Source organism: Diabrotica undecimpunctata, chromosome 4 (assembly GCF_040954645.1).
Source record: "Diabrotica undecimpunctata isolate CICGRU chromosome 4, icDiaUnde3, whole genome shotgun sequence".
NCBI lineage: Eukaryota > Metazoa > Arthropoda > Insecta > Coleoptera > Chrysomelidae > Diabrotica > Diabrotica undecimpunctata.
This window is the reverse complement of record NC_092806.1, coordinates 54,182,192-54,206,948: the sequence shown is the minus strand read 5'-3', so window position 1 is coordinate 54,206,948 and position 24,757 is coordinate 54,182,192. Positions and strand designations below refer to the sequence as shown.

The window sequence follows — 24,757 nt, the reverse complement described above, 5'->3', positions numbered from 1 at the left end:
CAATGAACTACAATCAACTACCCCGCAACAACTAAAATGGAATTTAAAAGGCGCAAATTGGACAGAATTTCAAAATTACGTTGAAAACAACCTGCAAAACCTAAATGACAATGTAGATATAGACAAAACAATATACTCTCTGACAAACGTAATCACAGAATCAGCAAAAAAGTACGTTGGAATAATTAAGTACGATCACAAACATCAGTCGGTACCTTGGTGGAATCATGACTGCAAAGAAGCATTAAAACAATCGAAACAAGCTTTTAATAAATTCAAACGACAAAAAACTCAAGAAAATTCTATAGAATTCAAAAAATTAAGGGCAGTCGCTAGGTATGCCATTAAAAAAGCCAAACGTGACTCTTGGAGAGAATATGTCACCACAATACATAGTTCAACTCCTATAACAGCTATATGGAAAAAAGTCAACAAAATGTCTTGTTCCAAACCCCATAAATCAATAAACTTTTTAACTCAAAATAACACTATTTATAAAAGCCCAGAAGAAATATCCAATATACTAGCATCTACTTATGAATATAACTCAAGTAACTTAAATTATACTTCCAATTTCTTAAAAATCAAAATAAAAGAAGAAAAAAATCCTATAGAATATTACGATCAAAACAATAACGATCTCAATATACAAATAACAAAGGAAGAATTAGAAAATGTATTTCAGAATTGTAAGAACACTTGTCCTGGGCCCGACAATATACCGTTTATATTTCTTAAAAATTTAGGCCCTCAATCTAAAGAACACCTACTCAAAATCTACAATATAATCTTATCCAGAAACGTATTTCCTAAATCATGGAAAAATTCAATCATAATACCTATTCAAAAACCAACTAAACCAAAATCAGATCCACAAACATATCGACCGATATCACTTACATGTAGCATAGGTAAAATATTAGAAAAGATAATAAACAATAGGCTTATGTGGTATTTAGAAGCAAACAAATTAATTATTCCAGAACAATGTGGTTTCCGAAAACATCGCTCAACTTTAGACAACCTCGTTGACTTAGAATCAGAAATCCACGAAGCATTTGCAATAAAACAGCATTGTGTTGGAATATTTTTTGATATAAGCAAAGCATATGATACAGTTTGGAAATATTCAATCATTAAAACACTCAGCAGCTGGTTAATAAGGGGTAACATATTAAAATACATTTCAAATTTTCTTGAAAACAGACAATTTCAAGTTCGAGTTGACGGAACATATTCTCAAACAAAAATTCAACAAAATGGTATACCACAAGGATCAAATTTAAGCACAACTTTATTCTTAGTAGCAATAAATTCGATATTAACACAAATTGAAAACCCCGTCAAAGCTAGATTATACGCTGACGACCTAGTTATTTTCTGTAGAGGAAAAAAGATAGCAACGATTCACAATCACATTCAAAAAGCGTTAACACACATTGAGAAATGGTCAGCTACAAGTGGACTTCAGTTTAACACTACAAAAACGAAAGCAATTTGTTTCTCAAAGAGAAATCAAATCCAAACAAAAGAATTATATCTACACGAACAAAAATTAGATTATGTAGAGGAAATCCGATTTTTGGGTATGACGTTTGATAAAAAATTAACTTGGAAGACACATATTCAACAGCTGAAAAAATCCTGTCTACCTGGTATAAATTTACTACGATCCCTTGCCTTTAAAAACTGGGGTGCCGATTATTCAAGTTTAATACTTATTTACAAATCCATAATTCGATCAAAACTTGACTATGGAGCCATCGTCTACAACTCCTCCAAAAAAACACATAACGTTTTTGCTGATCGATTTACAAATAAATTCCAACAAACACATCAAATTGATCATCCTTTTTACTTTCGTATAAAATCATACTTATCCAAATTAAATTTTCAATTTCCAAAAACCCATGATACCTCTTCAATCCACAACCCAGCACCATGGACAATATCTATTCCTGATATCAACATCAGTCTAACAAGCCTAAGAAAATCAGAGATATCATCAACCGTCATTAAACAAAAGTTTTATACACTATTAAACAGACATGGCAATACCTACAACGTATACACCGATGCGTCAAAAAATGAAGACAGAGTTGGAGCAGCAATTTATTCGGAAGACTCCTCATTTAGTTTCAAATTGCCATCAATTACAACCATCTTTTCGGCTGAATTATTTGCAATCCTAAAAGCACTATTGTTAATACAAAACAAAAACAAAGAAAGATATATAATAATCACAGATTCTTTAAGTTCATTATCCTCACTAACTCAATTGTACTGTGACAACCCCCTTCTACTTCTTATTAAAAAAGAACTTAAAAACATTGCAAATAAGAACATCCAAGTTCACTTTTTATGGGTGCCTTCTCATATAGGAATTGAAGGTAACGAAGTTGTAGATAAACCCGATGTCCGAAGAAAGTAATATATTGGTACAAAACGATTTAAAACCATACCTAAAACAAAAAATAATTCAAAAATGGCAAGAAACTTGGAACAACACTCCATCAAGGCTATACGAAGTCAACAAACATTCACATCTTTGGAAACCAAAAATAAAAGACAGGAGAGAGCAAGTGATACTTACTTGTCTCCGTATCGGCCATACACGACTTACTCATGACTATTTATTACAGCGAAAAAATAAACCAGTGTGTGAAGTGTGCAACAGTGTTCTAACGGTTAAACATTTTTTAATACAGTGTCCCAAATATAATAGTGAACGAATCAAATATAACATACCCAACTCCCTAAGAGATGCCCTAGAAGAAAATACAGACACCAGAAAAATATATTCCTATCTTAAAGACTGCCAACTCCTTCAAAAGATCTAAAATGAACATTGTAACATACAAAGATATTATTATTATCATTATTGTAAACTAATGTATATTTTACTTATTGTATCTATATTGTATTAATCTAAATACGCTAATGACCCTGCGTGGTTGATGCGTTAATAAAATAAAAAAAAATACTCTTCAATAGTGGCTTAATTATAATTTTAAACATAAAATATTCTCCAAAAGAGAAATTAAACATATTTTAAAAAACAGATTAATACAATTAAAAATACCATTTTTGCGAAATAAAAGTTGAATAATAGTATATCGACCCTATAAATATTAATACCTTAACTATTAGGTACCAGTCGTTTCTAAAAAAGTAAAAAAAATAACTATACTAATATTCAAAGAATTTATCAATTACCAACCTTTTTAGTTAGTAGATTAATCCTTTTAATCCCAGAGGTACTTAGAAGTACCAGTAACCGGAACCATCCTTATATCCCAGATATTGATATCATAGAGATGAGATTTTTTTAATGAAAAGAAGATTCTATAAACATTTCTTAATAAATTTTAAACAATTTAATTTTCATAATTGATGTTGTGTTGTTACTAATATGGTACTGAAAAGTACCGCTGGGATAAGAGCGGAATAATTAGAGCGGAAAAAATATTATGGTATATTATAGTAACTATATATTTCAACTATTTATGTAATGTTATTCTATTAAACAGTTCTTATTTTGATTAATACATAGAAAAACTTTACATAAAGAGCAAATTGATATCTGTTTAGATTGTATTTTGTTCATACTACACACTTCAGATCTTCCCCTTCGATCAACAAATTTTACCAGTGATTTTCTCTATTGGACAATCTTATTTCCGAAGTAACGCTTAAATTATGCCGTTATTTTTTTCCTCTTGGAGTCTTGTTTGTTCTGTAGGGGAAAGCAAAACAGAGGATACTAGTAAGGTCTCTACTAAAATCCAACAAAGTTTTTAGAGGTGACTCTAATACTTTTTTAGCTATAACGAAACCATCTACAAAGTTTATTTCTACGTATGTTCAAAAAAGTCGATGCTGCCATTTATTAGATCTTCTGTCCAAACCGTAACATCGCCTTAGTTGATCGTGATGGTCTACACTGCCCATAGATTCGTTATAATCTTTTAATATTTGAAGTTCTGAGATGTTGTTATTTTTGCCATCACGTTGTTTTCGTTTCAATGTGGTTGATTCACTTCCGTGAAAGTTGAAAGCAGTGGTGACTATGCGATTTTCCTTCCACTTAAAAAAGGAAATCCCTGTATTATAAATACGGTACTCAAAGTTACGTCTAGCAAGTTTTTTATCTTTTAACAGGTTTTTAGAAAGATCCTTTCTATTAACACGGATCGTACCCCATGCTAAAGTAGTTTCAGCTTTCAGTCTCTTCAGTAGTTTTATAGTGGTGTAAAAGTTATCAAATAATCTTATTTTTTTCTAAGTCTGCTTTTGTCAAAGATAAAACAACTCGTTTATCTAAATTATATTTGCAATATTTCTCTTGAATTTTTCGTTTTTGTCCTGATATACTTGATTTTTTTTACAAAGCCATTCACGACAGAGTAACACCAGAGCTTATACTTTCTTTTTTCGGTTTTATCTATAGGATTATATTGTTTAATGGATGATCGGCCTTTAAATTTTACAATTGACTCGTCGACACACATTTTCTGTCCTCCACAATAATTACCAAATTAAGAATAACCGATCGGTACTATTTTTTGTTATTAGCGAGTTGTCGTTGACATGCACAAATCTTATAATGTCCTGAAACCTATTCCTTGGCGTAGTTTCTACAACAAATGAAACAGATAGATCTTCTTGACTTGACCAAAAATCGGACTCCAGTAACTATATGGGAGCCCATTTAAAAGTTTATCTCAATAAATGCTGAGTTCTTCCTTGGACATATTTAGTTGTTTTGCTTTTTGTGTGGCATAACGGTTACTCTGATAAGTTATATCTTCTATGTTTTGATCTAAAAGCTTAACAAAAATATCTAAAGCGGTCCCACATTCTCTAAAATGAACATTATTTATCTCTTCTTCTCGATTTATTTGTAAATCTATTCCAGTAGAGTAAAAGTTTCCAGCTCATCATCGATATCTGATTCAACATTAGTATCTTCTGCATTATCTAATGAAGGCAAAAAATCATCAATATCATCATTTTTTATAAGTTCTAACAATTCAGCATCAGTCAAACTCTTTTTTTCCGCCACTGTGAACAATGTCTGAAATGAAAAAAATGTCATTTTTAGTGACTAAATATTCAAAGCCATTTAAAAACATTAAATAGTTAAACAAAAAATCTACTTACCGTCCCATTTTTTATAAATAAAACACTGTAGACGTTATTTCAACAATAAAAAATACACTTTGAAGGAAACACTTATAGACAGCTCTGACTACCATAACAATGATACAAATAAATGAAGAATTTGCACTGCACATGACAGTAACTACAGTCAATGAAATCGCGTTGTTCAAGGCTAGGCTTAGATGCATCGCTGGGAAATAATCCCTAAAAGCTAGTCAGAGTAGTTTTAATGTAAAATAAATGAAGTGGTACTTACGTGTACCGGTGGGACTTAAAGGTTAACAAATTACAATTTCGTCTGGGGTTGAAAGAGTTAATGTAGTTAGGTTTGTTGTAGTTAGTTTGTATATAAGTTTCTTATATACCGTTTCGAGCTATGACTATGACAGTCCCAGCTCCAACACGGCGCGTTCCAATAACTAAAAATAAATATAAAGAAAGTTCTAGAAATATTATGCACAGCAGTTCTGATGCAATCCCGGTGACTTGTATAATAGTTCATGGAATATGCCAAATTCATTTAGCCAAATTGACTGAATTATGACCAATGTGGAACAGATAGCTTCCACTAAATATAAATTATATAAATTAATAATATATATATATATATATATATATATATATATATATATATATATATATTCAGGGATTCTATAGTATTCACTGCCTTCCCTCGCTCAACCGTTTCCATCTCTCTTTGTTGTCCCATTCTCCATGGTTTGGCCTGGCCTTTCTTACTCATGGCGTCGTCTACTGCGTTCCTCCAGGATTTTCGGGGTCGTTCTCTCTTCCTCCTTTCTATGGGGCTCCATTTGGTTATTCTCTTTATCCATCTGCTTTCGCTAGCTCTTCTTACATGCCCATACCACTTTGTTCTTTGCTTTATTTCGTCATTACTTCTCCTATCCATTCTTGTTACTCTGCAGCATCTTCGCAGGCATTCCATCTCTGTTGCTACTATTTTACTGTTGTTTTTCTTGTTTATAATTCAATTTTCTGCCCCATATGTCATAATACTTCGCACTAATGTTTTATAAATCTGTGTTTTTGTCTTCATATTTAGGTGTCTATTTAAAAAAGGAGATGGGAAGAAGGAGAGAAAAAATCGAAATTAATAAACTAAAAGATCCCGACATTGCAAATGTATACAGACAGCAAATAGAAGACCAAATAAGGACAAAAAACTTAGAAGAAGAAGAAGATATTAACCAACTATGGGCAAATATACGAGATATTGTGTTACAGAAATCCGTTGAAATATTGGGCAAAACCAAGTCAGAAAAAAGAAATCATTGGTTTGATCATGAGTGCGAAATGGCCACAAATAGAAAGAACGCAGCATATCAAAAAACCATTGACGCAGGTTGTACACGGAGAAAAAAAGAAGAGTGTAGACGTCTTAGAAGAGAGGAAAAACGTATCCATCGACGTAAGAAGAGGGAATACGAACAGAACACTCTCAGTGAGATACAAAGTTTATTCGATAAAAATTAAACGAGGAAATACTACAAATCCTTAAATATTAGCCGTCGAGAATTTAAACCACGATTAAAAATTTGTAAAGACACTAACGGTGAAATTCTACATGATAAAAACTCAGTTCTTAACAGATGGGCACAACATTTCAGCGAACATCTAAATATAAACGATATTGAAGGAGAGTACAATATAGAAAATGAACAAAATATACAACGTCAACTACACAGTGAAGACCCAACAAGAAGAGAAGTGTCAGATGCGATCCTAAAACTCAAAGAAAATAAAGCCCCAGGAATCGATGACATCTGTTTGGAAATGTATAAAAAAGGTGGTGATCAACTTTTTGCAGCAATCCATAAACTAATAGTACTTATATGGCAGAATGAATGGGTACCAGAAGAGTGGCTGAAGGGAATAATATGTCCATTGCATAAAAAGGGGGATCAACTGGAGTGTAAGAACTATAGAGGCATTACTCTGTTAGCATCTGCGTATAAGATCTTGGCAATGTATTATCTGAAAGACTTAAACATTTTACAAAGGATATTGTTGGTCAATATCAATGCGGATTTACTGCTGAAAAGTCAACTACACATCAAATTCAAGCACATAGGCAGATTCTAGAAAAGTCATTAGAATATAACATAGAAACACACCATCTCCTCATTGACTTCAAAGCAGCCTATGACAGTGTGAAAAGAACTGCATTATATAATGCAATGATAAACTTTGGGATCCCACCTAAGTTAGTTAAGTTGTCCCAACTAACAATGCAAAACGTAAGCTCATGCGTTAGAATTGAAGGAGAAAACTCTACGTTCTTTGACATTAATAATGGTCTAAGACAGGGGGACGCGTTGGCGTGTCTCCTCTTTAATATTGCCTTGGAAAAGGCAATCAGACAATTAAATATTAGAATGAATGGAACTATTTTTAATAGATCGACGCAAATTCTCGCATTCGCTGACGATATAGTTATAGTGGGCAGAAGTATGAGAGACATGGTGCAGTGTTTTACAAGGCTTGCGGACGCAGCAAGTGAATTAGGACTTGTGGTAAACGAGGAAAAAACCAAATATATGTTGGTTTCTAAAAACCCTCGAAATATCCAACAAAGAATTCAAATTAACAACCATACCTTTGAGCAAGTCAAAGAATTTACATATCTTGGATCGCTAGTAAACGCAACAAACACGACAAGCTACGAAATAAAAAGACGCATAGCCATAGCAAACAGAACTGTTCACGGCCTCCAGAGACATTTAAAAAATAAAAATATAAAACGTGCACTAAAGCTTAATATATACAGGACCTTAATAAGACCAGTTTTGATATATGGGGCTGAAACGTGGATCTTATCTCAAAATGATAAAAGACTTCTTGGTATTGTTGAGAGAAAAATTCTTAGAAAGATTTTTGGGGCCGTAAATGAAAATGGACTATGGCGTCGAAGATACAACTTTGAACTGTATCAGTTATACACCGATCCAGATATTGTGAAATTCGTTAAAGGGCAGAGACTTAGATGGGCTGGACACATTGCTAGGATGTCAGATCACGAATACACGAAGAGATTAACATTTTCAAAACCAGAGGGCACAAGAAGCAGAGGACGACCACGAATGAGATAGATTGATGATGTGGAAGAAGACCTACAGATTCTAGGGGTTATAAGATGGAGGGAAGTTGCCAGGAATCGACAGGAGTGGCGACTTCTTTGTGAGCAGGCCAAGATCCACAACGGATTGTCGAGCCACTTATGATGATTTAGGTGTCTATCCCACCATACTGAGTTAAGTTGTCGGATTGCTGTTTTTATTTGTCCTAATCTTTGTGTAATTTCTTCTTCTGTTGTTGCCTTTTTCGTTATTATAAACCCCAAGTATTTGAATTTATATTAATAAAAAATACACTGCGTAATTAAACATATCCCATGAATGAATTTCAAAAGATTTATTTTGATGCTTTCTGAAAAACTAAAATTTCAAGGACGAAAATAATAATGTGATGGACCAGATGTGCCAGCTGTATTTAGACAATTGATGTAGTTAATAAGGTTTTTCCTTTTATTCAATTCTGTATTCACATTCATCGGAATGCTTATCCCGATTGTCTAAGCATCTCTTGATATTTTCTCGTATTTTTTCACATTTTTTTGCCTAAAACTGAAACACATGCAAATAAATGTTTTTCTTTTAATAATCAAATAAAAATTATCATCAATTTTTCTAAAACAAATTATTAGTGTTATAACATTTGGCAACAACAAAAATGTCTTCAAGTAGATATCAGATCAATACATTACTCTTGCTATTGATAAATAATATAAATGCAACCTTTTCATTAAAAGTTATTTTCATTAAAATTCAAGTTTTCATTAAAATAATACGATGTTAACAAATCAATAATTTGTGTTTAATTTATGCTCAAAATTATATTTTAGTTGCACGTTAAACAGAACTGAAACTGTATATATTTATATATATATATATATATATATATATATATATATATATATATATATATATATATATTATAAATTGAATTAATTAATTAATATTATTAATATTAATTATTTATGTTGCAGGTCGCAGTCACGACAAATCATTCACTCTTTTCCGATTAGGACAGAAGTCTTCTGCTGGAGTGAAGGAGTTCGCCGAAACAGGTCGATCAGATATACTGGAGGAACAAAGTCAAGGAGAAGGAGGAGTTTACGATGAATTCAACGCACCACCGATCACTTCCGGTGTGGGGAGGACCGAAACCGAGTTCTTTGTTGATGGAAATCATTCAAAGGTAAAATGAATTATCCTGTATAGATTTCCTTAGGTCTTAAAGTTTACAAGTTGTATATAGTTACGTTTTTCTTTTTTGTAAGGATTGTTTATAAAATATAAAGGCTTAATATAATAACAACTAAGATGTATTACTGGCGTCATCAGTAGTACACGAGTAAAACTATCAGTAAATAATTACTTAGAAAGTGAAGATAGTGATTCAGAGACTGTCATGTTTCCTGATCTTGGCGAGTACACTGAATACAAGAAATTGTGAAAGTACAGCTAAAATTATTGGTTAGGTTAGTTTTCCAAACTGAATATTGTGTTTTAATTGTTTTAATCTAAAATTAACTATTTTTCGTAAAATAACAAGTGTAAAATATATTGTATCTTTACAAACTATTTGTAAATTAGTCCAGATTTATATTTTAACTAGTTTATTGTAAAAACTTTTGTTATACATGTTTAAACCTTATTAATACGGTTCTACTATAGACCATTTTAAAAGTGATTGATTTTTCTTTTCATTGAATGTATCACTACATATACTTATACATATACTATAAAAAAATTTATTGAACAACGTTTGTGAAAAAATAGTGAAAATGTCCAAAAATGGTGTGAGTGGCGAATTAGGAAAAATGGCATCTGGGGTAATGTAAATGCTAAATGCTTTTACCAAATACTTTTGAAGAATAAAAATGAAAGTTTTTTTTGTAAAGCAATGTGTATACATATACTCCATTGGGAAAAAGTTGTGGGACAAAAAAGAAAAATCGCCTGTGTTCCTATTTTTGTAGTTGGTTCTTCGAATAGATTTTTGTCAAAAAAAATTATTTATTACCTTTAAAGGTGACATTTCGATAGGAAATTTAATTTTGAATTACTTGTCTCCAGACGTATATGTACGAAAACTGCATAAAATTCACCCAAATGCACCCTGGTGCATAGGCACAAATTCAGTTCTTTGAATTTACGTTTAACGTTGTAGTTCCATTTTGAGCACCTTACTCTTTTTTCTAAAATAGCATTTTTCTGTTCAGGAATGTCTGTTTTTAAAATGGAAGCAATATTATGTCTGAGTTACCTTAAAATTTGAGAAATAGTTAGTCTTCTTTTCATATGATCCTGCACAAGCTGCCGAGCCAGAGATTTGATGAATTCATACCTCGACTTTTGGGGGTTTCACTGTACATTTTTCATCTAATGCATCGCCTCCTTTTGTTTGATTATAAAACTCGATAATTTCGGGTTTGTCATCGTTTACTGCATTACTGTAGTGCATTGAAGACATTAAAAGTACGGCTTTTCGTGGTTTAGGTACATATGAAACTAATGTAACTCTGTCGCCAAATCCAAATAGAGATGATCCCGTGAGCCTCGTTTTATTTGCAAAAAAGAAAAAGGTATCTCCCTTTTATTTTTTTTAACAGTACCCACGTAAGTTAGACCTCGGTTTTTGAGGCATGTACATGCGAAATAAACATCTTTCCCGAAAACCAATGAGCATTTCATCAATACAAGCATACTGCCCTATGCAATAATTTTTTTTTTGCTGTTTTCTACAAACTTATTGAAAATTGATGAAATGGGCGCAAGTTTGTCGATTTTTTTCCGTTCTTCCCTCGTAGTTTCGTCATCAAACCTAAGCGCTGTCAAAAGTACTAAGAATCATTTTACTGACATGGTACATCTAAAAATTTCTCTACCAGTACCGTCGGTGGCGAATATCGAACTCAAGTCTTTCGGATTAGATTTAAATATGGCTGAGTAAAATAACAAACCGATAAACGCTCTCAGTTCAATAATGTCTAAATCTTTCTATTCTTTGATCCATTCTATTACTATCGGTATATTTCGTTCTAATCCTGGCAAGTTTTTCATTTGTTTTAAGAACAATCTCTTCTAAAATATCGTTTATTATACATTCCCAAGCACTTCTCTGGAGACACAATTTCCCAAGAGACTTGGTTGGCCCAATAACCCCAGGAAGATGAGAGATATTGTTGAAACTTATTGTTCTTACATTTGAAAGTGGAGCTTCTGTAGTCCGCTTGTATCGATTTTTGCCATAGTACGTTCTAGAAGGGCCTGGAGTTTGTTGCTGCTCATGTGGATCCGAGTCCGAATTAACCTCCGAAGTTGCTGCATTTTGCGGAATATTATCTTCAACATCCAATAGAGGTTCCACGGTTTCCGGCTCCCATTCAATTTCTGAATCAGTTTCGTGTTCGCTGACATAGTCGGGATCATTTTCTGAGTCATCGTTACCTCTGAATTCACTCTCATCAGCGTCTAGAATACCTTGAGCCCATCGTTCCAACCTAGGATCATCGGAATCTATTTTATTATATCCTGACAGGTCCATTTTCAACTGAAAATAAAAAAAAACTAATTATTAAAAAAAAAACGTAACCGGTGAGGTGGGGTCACAGTGTCCCCACGGCGCAGTTATTTCCGTATAATTTGTAAACATTTACCTATTTGCTCACGACTATCGCGCTTGACTTTAACTCTCACGCAAAAATCTGCGAATAAACTCAACACAACGAGCCATGAAACGTGCAATGCTGAACGTGAGCCTTCAAGACCACATAACAAACCAACAAATCAGGCAAAGCTCAGGAGTTCAAGACGTCATCGAAAGTACCACGACGCTTAAGTGGAACTGGGCAGGGCACTTAGCCAGAACACAAGATGGATGGTGGACAAGACGTATTATGGAATGGAGGCCCAGAAACTATAAAAGAAGCCGAAGACGACCACCGACTAGATGGACCGATGATATAAAACGTGTTGCGGGAAACTGGCTACAACCGGCCCAGTGTAAAGAATAGTGGAAATAACTGAGGGAGGCCTATGTCCAGCAGTGGACGTAATTGGCTGATTAATGATGATGATGATTTCGCTCGATATCACACAACACACTGACGGAAAAATACTGAGGCGATCAAGTAGTCGCGCTAAATAAGCTAGGACGTATGTCACTTTAAAAATCTGTTGGGGCTCGTATGACCCTGCATCACCAGTTACGGGTTAAAATTGTGATCAAAGTCCCCTATTACAACGCTGCGACACTATTAACGACAACACACGACAACTGCTAGACCCTATGCATAAAATATGACCTTGTGTATGATTGGAATGTTCTGTGGTAGACAGCTGTCTGTAACCTTATAAAAGCAATGGACATTTACGGAAATATCAGGTTTAGAAAGTATTTTATGACTCTTATTCAATATGTAACTTAAGAGTTACAAGGGAAAATACACGGTTAAATTAAGAAAATGTTTAGCGGCAGACTGTGTTAAAATATATATTTTATTTGGGCCACCCGTTCTGTAAATTTTCTTAATATTTGGATTTATTACTCCGTCTTGATTGCAACTTTACTTAATCAGTAGACCCATTTGTACCTTTCGGTGTTGGGCCGTTTAAAATACAATTCATTAAATTACAATATTTGACAGTCTTCTGAGGTGTCCTAGCTCTTAACGAACTTTCTCCATTCCTTCCTATTGGATGCCATCTGTGTTGCTTCCTGCCAAGTCTTTCCCTTACTCTCCAGTATCTGCGAGATGTCACTGTTCCATTCTTTAATGGGTCTTCCTCTTTTGTTCTTCCCTATTGGTTTGGCGTCCCACACTCTTTTTACTTGTCTATTATTTTCCATCCGGGTTAGATGTCCGAACCATGCCAATTTTTTCTCTTTGATTGACTCGAGTATCGGTTTGATTTTGAGTCTTTCTCTTATTTCTTCGTTTCTGATTCTATCAGTTCTTTTTACTCCTATCGTTCTTCTGAGATATTTCATCTCTGCTGCCTGAATTCTGTTCTGATGTCTTTTGTTTAATATCCAATTTTCTGCTCCATATGTCACTGTAGGTCTATATATTGTTTTGTATATTGTCATCTTGGTCTTTGTTGATATTTCTTTGTTATTAAGGAATCCTCTATTTAGTGCTTGGAATAGTTTTCCTGTGTTTTCCATTCGGTTGTTAAGATCATCCTCGATGTCTCCTTTGTTGTTGATTACTGTTCCTAAGCATTTGTATGAATTTGTCTGTACTATTTTTTGTTAGTCTATCAGTATTTGATCTTCCGTCCCTTGTTTCTTTGATATTTTCATTATCTGAGTCTTCTCTTTGTTTACGTTTAAGTTGTATTTGCTTGATTCTAGGTTCCATTTCTCTAAGTTGTATTTCAGTTTTTCTGCAGTTTCCGTAATTAATACTATGTCGTTTGCAAATATACACATCTCAGCATTTATCATTTGCATTCTGTTCCAACCGATGCAGTATTTCTTGAATGTTTTCTTACATTCTTTCACGATCTCATCTATTACATTTATGAATAGTACTGGGCTGAGATTTCCCCCTTGTCTAACTCCTTCGGTTGTTTCAAATGATTCTGACTGTATATTTAACATTCTTAATGTATTTGTTGTTTTCATGTATATACTCTTTGTTGCTTCTATCAGTTCTTCACTTACTTGTTTCTTCTTTAGGCTTTCCCATATATCTTTTCTTTTGACTAAGTCGAATGGTTTTTCCATGTCTATAAAGCTCAAATATATTTTTTTATTTTTCTTTAAGGCTTTTTCTATTACTTGTTGCATGGTGAATATATGGTCTTGTGTGTTGTGTCATTTCCTGAATCCACTTTGTACATCCTCTAATTTATGTTCTATTTCTTTTCTAATTTTCTTTTCTATTATGGTTTCGTATACTTTGCCTGCTACACATAGTAGTGATATACCTCTATAGTTCCTACAGTCTCTTGTGTTTCCTTTCTTGTATATAGGTATAATTACTGCATTTGTCCATTCTCTGGGTATTACTTTTCTCTTCCATATTAGGTTATATATGTATAACAATTTTTCTTTTGCTTTTACTCCTATATATTTCATCATTTCTGGTGCTACTTCATCGCTTCCTGGTGCTTTTCCAATCTTTATCTTTCTTATTGCTTCTTCCAGTTCTTCTTTTTCTATAGTTTCTGGATTTTCCGTGTTTCTCTTGGATACTCTCTTGTTGTGGCTTTCCTTCTCCATTGTATTCGCTTGATTTCCATTCAGTATCAGCTGAAAATGTTCCCTCCATCTTTCCATTATTGTCTTACCGTCGTTTATTATTGTTCCTTCGGTGTTCATTATTTGTTTCAGTTTCGTTTCTTTGTTGCTTCTTAGGTTTTTTAGTGTTGTGTAAAATAATTTTACGTTTTCTGTGCTGTTTTCTTCCATTTTTTCCCGAATTTTTTCAAACTTTTCTTTTTCTCTTTCTTAACTATCTCTTTAACTTTTGTTCTTTGTCTCTTATAATTTTCATATTTTTGTTGTGTTTTGTCTTGGATGTATTATTTCCATAATTTCTTCTTTTCTTTTATTTCTCTTTTCACTCCATCGTTCCACCAAGATGTTCGTTTCCCTCTGTTGTTATTTCTTGTGGTTCCACATATTGATTTAGCTGTTTTTATCATTGCAAAAAGACTATAAATATTGGTAAGATGTATGTTTTATGTAAGACTGCTTACATTTTGTTTGGTACGATATCAATTTTTAGTATCATAACTAGCTCTTATGTACCTTGTTTGTTATCTTTAATACGTCGTTTAACCTGTATTTTTAATACCTATTTTATAATTGAATGGATATTTTGTATACTCCTATTATGATAATAACTGACTTTCTTACTAATACCCTGAATATATTTTTAAAAGTTATATCTGATACTTACTAATACTCTTACGCAAAGCCGATTATTAGATAGAATTATATCAAAATTCTTTAATCCAATTAAAATGGAATTAGAAACAACAAGTAATTAATGGAACAGTAGTTCCCACTCAAAATACCCACAAATAATCTCCAGAGATCTAAAATAGGTATAACTAAATAAGTTTTATGTTGTTTTGATATATTCTGAAAATTGTAATATGTGCTAGTGGGTAGATTTCGGCGCCGCGTTAATTAATAAACAATCAAATATTGCTGAAGATTAAGTTGTGAAATTGAAGGATGTGACTGTGAAATTAAGAAAACATTTTTTTAAATTAACCGAAAACTCAAAGAATTATAACAAAAGATATTATTTATATCATTTAACCAATTATGTTTACTTTTGGACATAGATCACTATTTTAAAATGCGTATAACGAGCATTTGTTTATATTAATCCGAAGATTGAGTGCTTCTCATAGACCCGACCATCTTTTAACTTTTAACCCGTTAGTTGTCCCGTCTTCTTACGAAAAGACCAAATTGAAAAAATTAGAAAACAATGAAATATGAATTTTCAATAAGAAAATGTGAACAAGATAACAGAAACGATATAAATCAGAATCGTAGGAGACTTAACACGAATTATAAGCGAATAAATAGTTTCTCCTACAACAAGGAAAACGTAAAGTGAAATTGAGAAAACTCAGAATAATATACTAAGAATAAGATCGATTAGGTCATTATGAACAAACTTAAAATTATATGAGACATCACTCTAAATATTCAAACTTAAAAAAAATTAACTGCGAACTAAAAATAAAAGAGTTTTTGAAAGAGACTATTTTGTGGAAATTTAGGTTACAATGGAGAAAACGCATTAAGTGCATAATTTTAAATTGCTGATAATGATTCTTGTTAATTCTTGTTTTCTTTTATGATAGAGAGGAGCTAGCTTTTACATTGCCTGATAAATCCATTACTTTCATGGGTGCTTTTTGACATCTTAAAACTATTAATTACACAAACTTCTATAAATGATACGAGCAGTTCACCGTGCTTCGGGAACACGCTTAGCCGTCAATCCCCCTGGGCTAGTGTGTACATCGATACTAGCTACTTGAAATAGGGTTAAAGGTTAAAGGATCTCCTTGGTAAAAATGCCGTACGATATTATTATTACCATTTATTATTTTAAGTTTACCTGCTTCCTGTAATATTCATTGCTTTTTTCACTTGTTCAACGCTATATATTACATAGTGTTACGAAAGTTTCGCAAGATTTATCTCATATAGAAAAAGTCCCTTGACGAAAAAGAAAAAGTAGTTCAAGAACATTCAAGATGACAAAATTCATAAAATGTATAGTGAAGTTTGGAACATCAGAAAAAATATATAAACAGATGTGTTTGACAGTTTAGAACAGTAGTAGGTACTTATCCCAAGAAATAATAATAATAATAATAAGGGATTAGATATTAAGTTTATAGTTGTCATTGTAGTTAAAGTATTTTAAACAATCCGTAAACTAATTTTTCGAAACCAAATTCAGATTTATGCTTTAATCTGTGCCTTCCAAGAATTGCAAGTCAAAACAGACGTTGATAAAGATGTTATTAGATACATGGGGAATCTAAAATTGCATTCCACAACATGTCTCCTCAACTAAGCAAAAATCCTTAGCGAATTGGTTTCTAGTACTTATAAAGAGTATACCGGAATAAAAGGAAAAAGATAGTTAAGATTTGATTTCACGTATAGTGCGTCTGTATATTCGCTTATACGTATTTCACCCTAAAAAGGATCATCAGAGACGGCTATTAACAGACGCTCTGAACGTGAAAATAAATCTTTCCTGTCTTGGTAAGCAACTCTAACATGGCTTCGTATGGACGCAAATAGCGACATCTGATAATAAATCCGTAAACTAATTTTTCGCAACCAAATTCAGATTTATGCTTTAATCTGTGCCTTCTAAGAATTGCAAGGCAAAACAGACGTTGATAAAGATGTTATTAGAAACATGGTCAATCTAAAATTGCATTCCACAACATATCTCCTCAACTAAGTAAAAATCCTTAGCGAATTGGTTTCTAGTACTCATAAAGAGTATACCGGTATAAAAAGAAAAAGACAGTTAAAATTTGATTTTACTTATAGTGCGTCTGTATATTAGCTTATACGTATTTCACCCTAAAAGAGATCATTAGAGACAGCTATTCATTTAATTGTCTAATAACATCTTTACCAACGTCTGTTTTGCCTTGCAATTCTTAGAAGGCACAGATTAAAGCATAAATCTGAATTTGGTTTCGAAAAATTAGTTTACGGATTTATTATCAGATGTCGCTATTGGCGTTCATACGAAGCCATCTTAGAGTTGCTTCCCAAGACAGGAAAGATTTATTTTCACGTTTAGAGCGTCTGTGAATACCCGTCTCTAATCGTCCTTCAATAAGGTGGTCGGATGACATCAAGTGTATCCAGCACAACTGGATTCAAGGTGCTCAAGATAGAAGGCAATGGAATTATTTATTTGAGGCCCATGATCGGTAGTGGATTCAAACTGCTAATGATGATGAGATTTACTTTTGTTAGAAAGAAAAAATACGTCTTTAAAAAACTTTACTGAATATCTCCCGCTTAAAAACTAGTATATCTAAGGCAATTTCCAAATCAACTTGAAATAAAATTAATTAACTGATATAATAAGATAGGTTTACAGTATCTACTTGGTAACATTTTTATTTACTTTTCTCCCTTAAACCTTCCTGTACACGCGAGAATATATCTCCCGTATTGAGGATACTTGTACAGATAACACAAAAAAAAAACATTTCTAAAGTCTCATTAAAGTAGCAATTTATTCGCTAATGTAACCTTTACCGGTACTTCCAATAGTCGTAAAACTTAGTAAAAGAGGAAATAGATCCATCAACGACACGTGTCAAGTTTGCAGATGGACAGTAACGAGATTGTGGTACCATTACGAAAGAATGTTTTCTTGAAATAATGTACCGTACTACGCAAAGTACAAGATGTTGGTTCAGATAAAAGCAAAAACAACAAAAAAGAAAGTTAAAAAAATTAAGTAAATATCTCCTACGAGAGAATATTTAATAAACTAAAAATAACGATTACTGTCATTCAATTTTAAATATTGATTGTTGATATGAAGGAAGTTAAAAGTTTAAAATTAAAATTCAAAATGTATAAATCAAAAACCTCCCTTCGTATATTTTTTTAATTTAAATATTTTCTCCTTCTGAATAATTTTTTAAATTAACATTAACTTAAATTAAATTTGTCACCCTGTGATAAAGTAGTACTTTCACATATCAACAAATGTCAACTGTTTACTGTCAAAAAATTTCTTTTTTCTATACGACTTTTCCTTAACCCTCTATCGAACGGGCGAAATAAAACTATACAAACACAAGGATGAGGTAGGCCTGTCTTTTTAAGGTCCAAAATAGAAAAAAATTGAAATAAATAAAAATGAATAAAATTTTCTTATTCGTGACACTTATTGATGCAAAATATACAAAAGATTAAACGTAATTTTTTACTTATAAACAATATATAAATAATATAAAATCACTATTTTAGTTTTAAGACGAAAGGTAATCTTCTTCTTCTTGTGTTGCCTATCCGTTACGGATGTTGGCTACTAGCATGGCAATTCTAACTTTATTGACCGCAGCTCGAAATAGTCCTAAAGTGGTCAAGAAAAACCATTTTCGTAAGTTCTGGAGCCAAGATATTCTTCTTCTTCCTGGTTCCCTCTTTACGTAGACCTTTCCCTGTAATATAAGTTGCAGCAGGTTATATCTATGATCGTTTCGAAATATATGTCCAAGATATTCTAGCTTGCGCTGTTTCACTGTGGATATAATTTCACATGTTTTATTTATCCGTCCGACGTAGAACCTCAATGTTTGTTTTTCGGTCCACCCAGGTGATCCTCAGTATCCGTCTATAACACCACATCTCAAACGCCTCGAGTTTTCCCATGGATACCTCGGTTAGTGTCCATGATTCAACCCCATAGAGCAGCACTATAAATACGTAGCATCTCAATAAACAGATTTTTATTTTTAAGAGTAGGTCGTGGCTCTTAAGTATCTTGCTCATTCTGATAAATGCTGACCTGGCTATTTCAATTCTTTGTTTTATCTCATCTGAGTGGTCCCATTGGTCGTTTATGGTGGTTCCTAAATAATAGTAACGGGGCACTTGGAGTATTTGTTGCTAAACTCCCAGTAATTGATTAGGTGGAATATGCTTCTTACTGATGACCATGTACTTTGTTTTCTTGATGTTAAAATCAAGCCCGTATTCTTGACTGATTCTCCACAATTGCGTTACTAGTGTCTGTAAACCTTCTAAACTGTCTGCAAAGAGGATGGTGTCGTCTGCATTTCTGATGTTATTCAGGAGCTCACCATTTATGAGAATACCCTCTTCGATATGCTTTAAGACCTAACTCATGACGTGTTCCGAATAGACGTTAAATAATAGGGGGAGCGTATGCAGCCCTGTCGTACTCCTCTCTTTATTTCAACTTTTCTGTTAGTTGGTCTTTCATTCGAATGGTTGCTGATTGGTTGTAGTAATACGAAAGTGTAGTACGAAAGGTAAAGGTAAGGTATATGAAAAAGTGACATAATTTTGCTAAAAAAAAAATGGAAAATCGAATAAAATGGAAGCTTGTATAGTTACTTTTGTTATTTTTTTTTCTTAATTATTACGAAAAGGCTTCGAAAGTAGTCGATTTTTAAAATGATTAATAACTTTTCTAAAAATGCACAAAAAACTTTATTTTCGCGTGATAGGGACCATATCACATGTATTCAACTATTAAAATTTTAAGAAGTTCCATTTAACATTTGTTGCAAAATTATAATTGTTTTTACCAGAAATCTTGTATCTACTACGTTATTATAAGTAAACTATTAGATCTACATTAATTCTGAAAGCACCAAATTGAAGTAAAAGGGTCATTTTATCAAATTAAATCATACACTTAAAAAAAAATGTATGTTTAATATTGTAAAATGTGTGTATACAAATACTGTCATTTTAAGCTTTTAAATATTAATTTAAAATAATTCAGCCGCATCAACATACATGTTATTTTTTTTTGTAATCAAAATGTTGGCATTTTTACACGAATTTAAAAAAAAATACAATGTCTTACGACCCTTAGAATCGGAATATCACTTTTTTTACTATTTCAAAAATTGTATTCATAAATTTAAATATACAAAAGTCTCAATATCTCAGGTTATTATCAACGAAAATTAATATTATTTTTTTTATTTGGAGTACCTCGTTGCACAGACTATAAATATTTAATTTGTTAATTTGTGAATTGTTTATTTAATCGAGTAATTTTTTTAAACAATTTCAATTAATTACTATTTTAATGGGAATAAGCCACAATTATTAAAGGTTAAAGTAAGTTTATTGACGTTTCAATTTCAACTTTGAAATCGTTCTATAAATTTGAAATAAATCCTAATTTTGTAAAATTTTACTTTTCTCTTATTAATGTTATTACAATATATAAATACAACAATGCAGCATATCAATAAAACAAAAAACAATAAAGAAGTAGATATTACTTATGAAAAACATATGGATGCTTTATGTTTCTTAACAGAAAACTGGAAGCTAAACAGGCCTCTAAATATAATACAAAATTTAAGCCGAACACTTTCAGTAAATACATGATTAAAAGTACTGATTTGACATTGACTTGACTTGACAAGTTAAATAATACATTTTTTTAATGATGACTTTCTCCCTAACCAGTTCAAACAGATGAAAGAAATAAATACAAATACTCTTCGTTTAGTTCTACAATTGTTCAAGCTCTGACGCAATAGCTTTAAAAGTCAGCTTATATAATTATTACAAGTATTAGATGACTCAAGCTGTAATAGGCCAGCTTCTCTTAAAAAATGTGCTACCAGCACAAATAGTCACTTTTCAAATTACTCCAGAAAATGTAACTGTAATATCTGCATCACCTATGTTTCTTAACATTTCTCTCCTACAAATATTGCAATATTACTTTGGTTTTAAGTTAAGCTCCGCCTATACAAACTGTTTCAGTCTCTACTTCAATTCTGGCAACTGTCAATATACCCCTATTAGTTATTGAAGATTTAAAGACAGTACCATCTCATTGTACACCTTGCGGTGTGCCATTGGAATTGGCAAATATACATTGCCCAACTCTTATACAGCTTTAAGGTATTCTTCAGCTTGAACTTACAAATGCTTTAAATATACTCCAGACTATAAGACTCTTTATTTAAGCTCAGAACATATCCAGTCCTACTTTCTTACATTTTAATAAAATAATAATAATAGTCTCCCGTTTTATACCGCTTCGCGGCTTTGGGAGTATAGCAGGGTAGTCTGCTATATCATTTTAATAAAATTCCAACATAAAAACCTTTTGACTTATTATCAATTGCAACACGTTGTGAAGAAGGTGGTATACCTGCCTATTTTTTTAAAATTATCCTACCTCCGAACAAGTATATACCTCCTCCACTAGTACACAAATATCAAAATACTCTTCTCACAGCCTCGTAGTTCTACGGTTGTTATCACAGTCATCTTAAGACAAGCTGCTATTACTCACACCATCCCACAATCTAATTCATTAGATTCAGTCGAATCTGCCTTTTCTTCTGTTACAGTTGCTTTACCGTTCGTAGAGGGTCAAGTAAAAACAGCCCATGCAGTGCCCAACAATATTCCGGCTTTGATGGCTCAGTCTGTCTTGCAGCTAACTGATATTGTGAACGTCAATTTAACGGCCCTCCTCCGTTGTTTACTACTCCTCCGGTTTAAACTTTCACTAAACAAACCACACACTTAGTGGCCTCTCATGCTCTAAAAAATTTATTTAAACATTTATATAAATTCTACAAATGTTGACCATACGTTGTCAAGCACAAATAACTTGGAAATGTTGCACATTATACTCTATTCTCAACTACGCTTGCTTCTGAATACTCACAGTTTTCAACTCTTTAAAATATGTATGTATATTCAAATATTCTGGTGCCTTTGCAAATAAATGTAAATTAGTCTCTACTTCAGAAGTTAATCTTGACTTAGTTAATAGCTCCACTAAGGTCCTAGGTATGAACTGGTCACATTATCGAGACAATTTCTCTTTTAAGCCACCTGTTTGTGAAGAGACGCCTCCCCTAACAAAAAGAAAAGTGTTGGCATATGTTTTGCGAATGTATGACTCCTTAGGAAATCTGAGGAAAACTCTTATCTTTTATAGTACACTCTTAACGTGTTTTACAACGTCCCTAATCTAAATTTTAATTAGTTCTAAGTTATATTTTTTTTTACAAAAATGTCTCTAATGTATACCGCTTTACTCTTATTCTCATTGTAATTATTTGATTACCTATCTCAGTGGCGTAACTCTTCTTGCCCGCCCCCAGTATGTTTGATTTTTCACATGCAAAAAATGTTATATTTTTTACTGTCACTATAATTAGTGACATTAATTTTAAAACTTAATATTTAAAATCATTGAACCTTAAATACAAACCTTAGTAATAATTCCTACTCCCACTTTAACCATTCCCACAAGAAATACAGACATACCTTAAAATAAACTCTCTCTCTCTCTCTCTCTCTTTCTCTCTCTCTCTAGCATAAGTAATTTAAGAAAAATTAACAGATGTAGATAGATTTTAAAATTAAAATTAATTTTTTATAAAACATTTTATTAAAAGATAGTATTTATAACCATAATACATAATTTTTTAAGTTGCTGATTATTTCATAACCTTTTCTACTAATAATAAGAAAAAAGTCAAGTTTTGCAAAATAAATATTTATTTTATACTCGGTTTACTCAGTTAAATAAACAATTCACAGATCAATTAATTGAATTTTTATAATCTATGGAAAGAGGTACCCAAAAAAAAATATCAATTTTCGTTGATTACAACCGGAGATATTGGGACTTTTATAAATTTGAATTTAAGAATTTAGTTTTTGAAATTGAATCGCTTCGCTTTTGAACCCTTTATATTTGGCGCATCATGGACGCTTATATTTAACGGAATCGTTTTTAATTTTTTTTGTCCAAACTTGAACTCTTAATCTTTTAAATGCTTCTTTCAAATTGCTTTTTGTTTATAAACAAAATTCCGGTGAATTATTTTACAACCAACAACCAACGCTCAGACTGGTTCCATCTACCAAACGACACAGTCAGACTAGTTCCTGAAACGACACTGCCGTGTGTTTGAGTTACGAGGTAGCTCTTGCTAGGTACCTTGCCTTCACTTTTTGCTGCCTGTCCAAGACGAAGTCACTTCCGCGCCTGTGTCACTGTATGAAGAGAAAAATTACAAACAACGGCTTAGAATCTCTAGTTTTACAAACAAAAATTAAAATTTTAAAACCCTTAACATAGCCTTTAAGATAATATCAATTAACAATTTTTTTAAAAATTGTAACCATATGTGTATTACATACCATAATATTTTTAATATATCCATTAAACCTACCAAACAGATTGTGACAAAATTATTCAGATATTTTGAGTCTTTTTTGTCGTTATGTATAAATTACACCAGAACAGATTCCCCATGAAAAATTTTAAATGCCAATTCCACGTTGTTAAAATCCTTTAATCGCATAAATCGGACAGATTTACAATGCAAAATTGTATTATTGATTTAACGAAAACAGAAATTTTGATTTTCACTAAATTTGCTATATGTCAAAGTATTATCCACTTTAGACGAAATAACTATTCTTTTCACATACAATTATGAATATATATTTTAATTAATACACCTACAAAATTAGTATTAACAAGTCATACAATAATATATAAAGTTTTACAAAGCACAGTTTTTATATTCAATAGAGGTTATGAAAAAAATTATATCGGATAATAGGGCTTTTAAAAACTTCATACTAGACAATAAAAGATGAATAAAATAAGAACATTAAGCTAATTTTCTCTATTGAAATAAAACTTAAAAATAACATAAACAAATAAATAACATGTTTATCTGTAACTCGCGCTATCATTCTCTGGACATTAGATTAGAACTGTTTTAGTATGTTGGTACTCGACCTTGATGCAATTCCTCATAGTTCGATATTAGGTGGCTTATAGGTTAGTTTTTTATATAACTATTTTACTGTCTATTTGTCTTTAGTCATGATTTTCCACCTTCTCTCAGGTTTAGGTTATTTAATTGGGGACTAAAAATTGTCGGTAGTAGTGCTGGAAGGATAGATTCTCTCACATTGATGTGACTTTTGGCCTATTCTACTTCGACCCTTTTAAATCTATTGTGGTGCTCTACTCCTAGATTATATCCTTTAACCTGACCCTTTTTAAAAGGTCTAAAGCTTTGAGACTGAACCTTCCATGTAGCTCTTTGCCAGAGGCTTTTCCTCGCCTAATGTAAAGAACCACACATTTGCCAGGCTGCCGCATTAGTAAAAACATATTCTGCGCTTTTTCTTTCACTAGGTGACAGAATCTGCATAAGTCATTATTTGCCAACCCCATTACCTTCAACTGCCTATTTAGCTTACAGTGTCC

At 32.3% G+C, this 24,757-nt stretch overlaps 1 protein-coding gene across 1 annotated transcript in view; it reads left to right on the top strand.

Moving 5' to 3' along the window:
* The window catches only part of mspo (M-spondin), a 150,186-nt gene that overhangs the window by 23,380 nt on the left and 102,049 nt on the right, over positions 1-24,757 (top strand). The window contains exon 2 of the mRNA XM_072528321.1: positions 9,230-9,441. Within this exon, the coding sequence (XP_072384422.1) occupies positions 9,230-9,441 (212 nt within the window). The remainder of the gene's footprint in view (positions 1-9,229; positions 9,442-24,757) is intronic.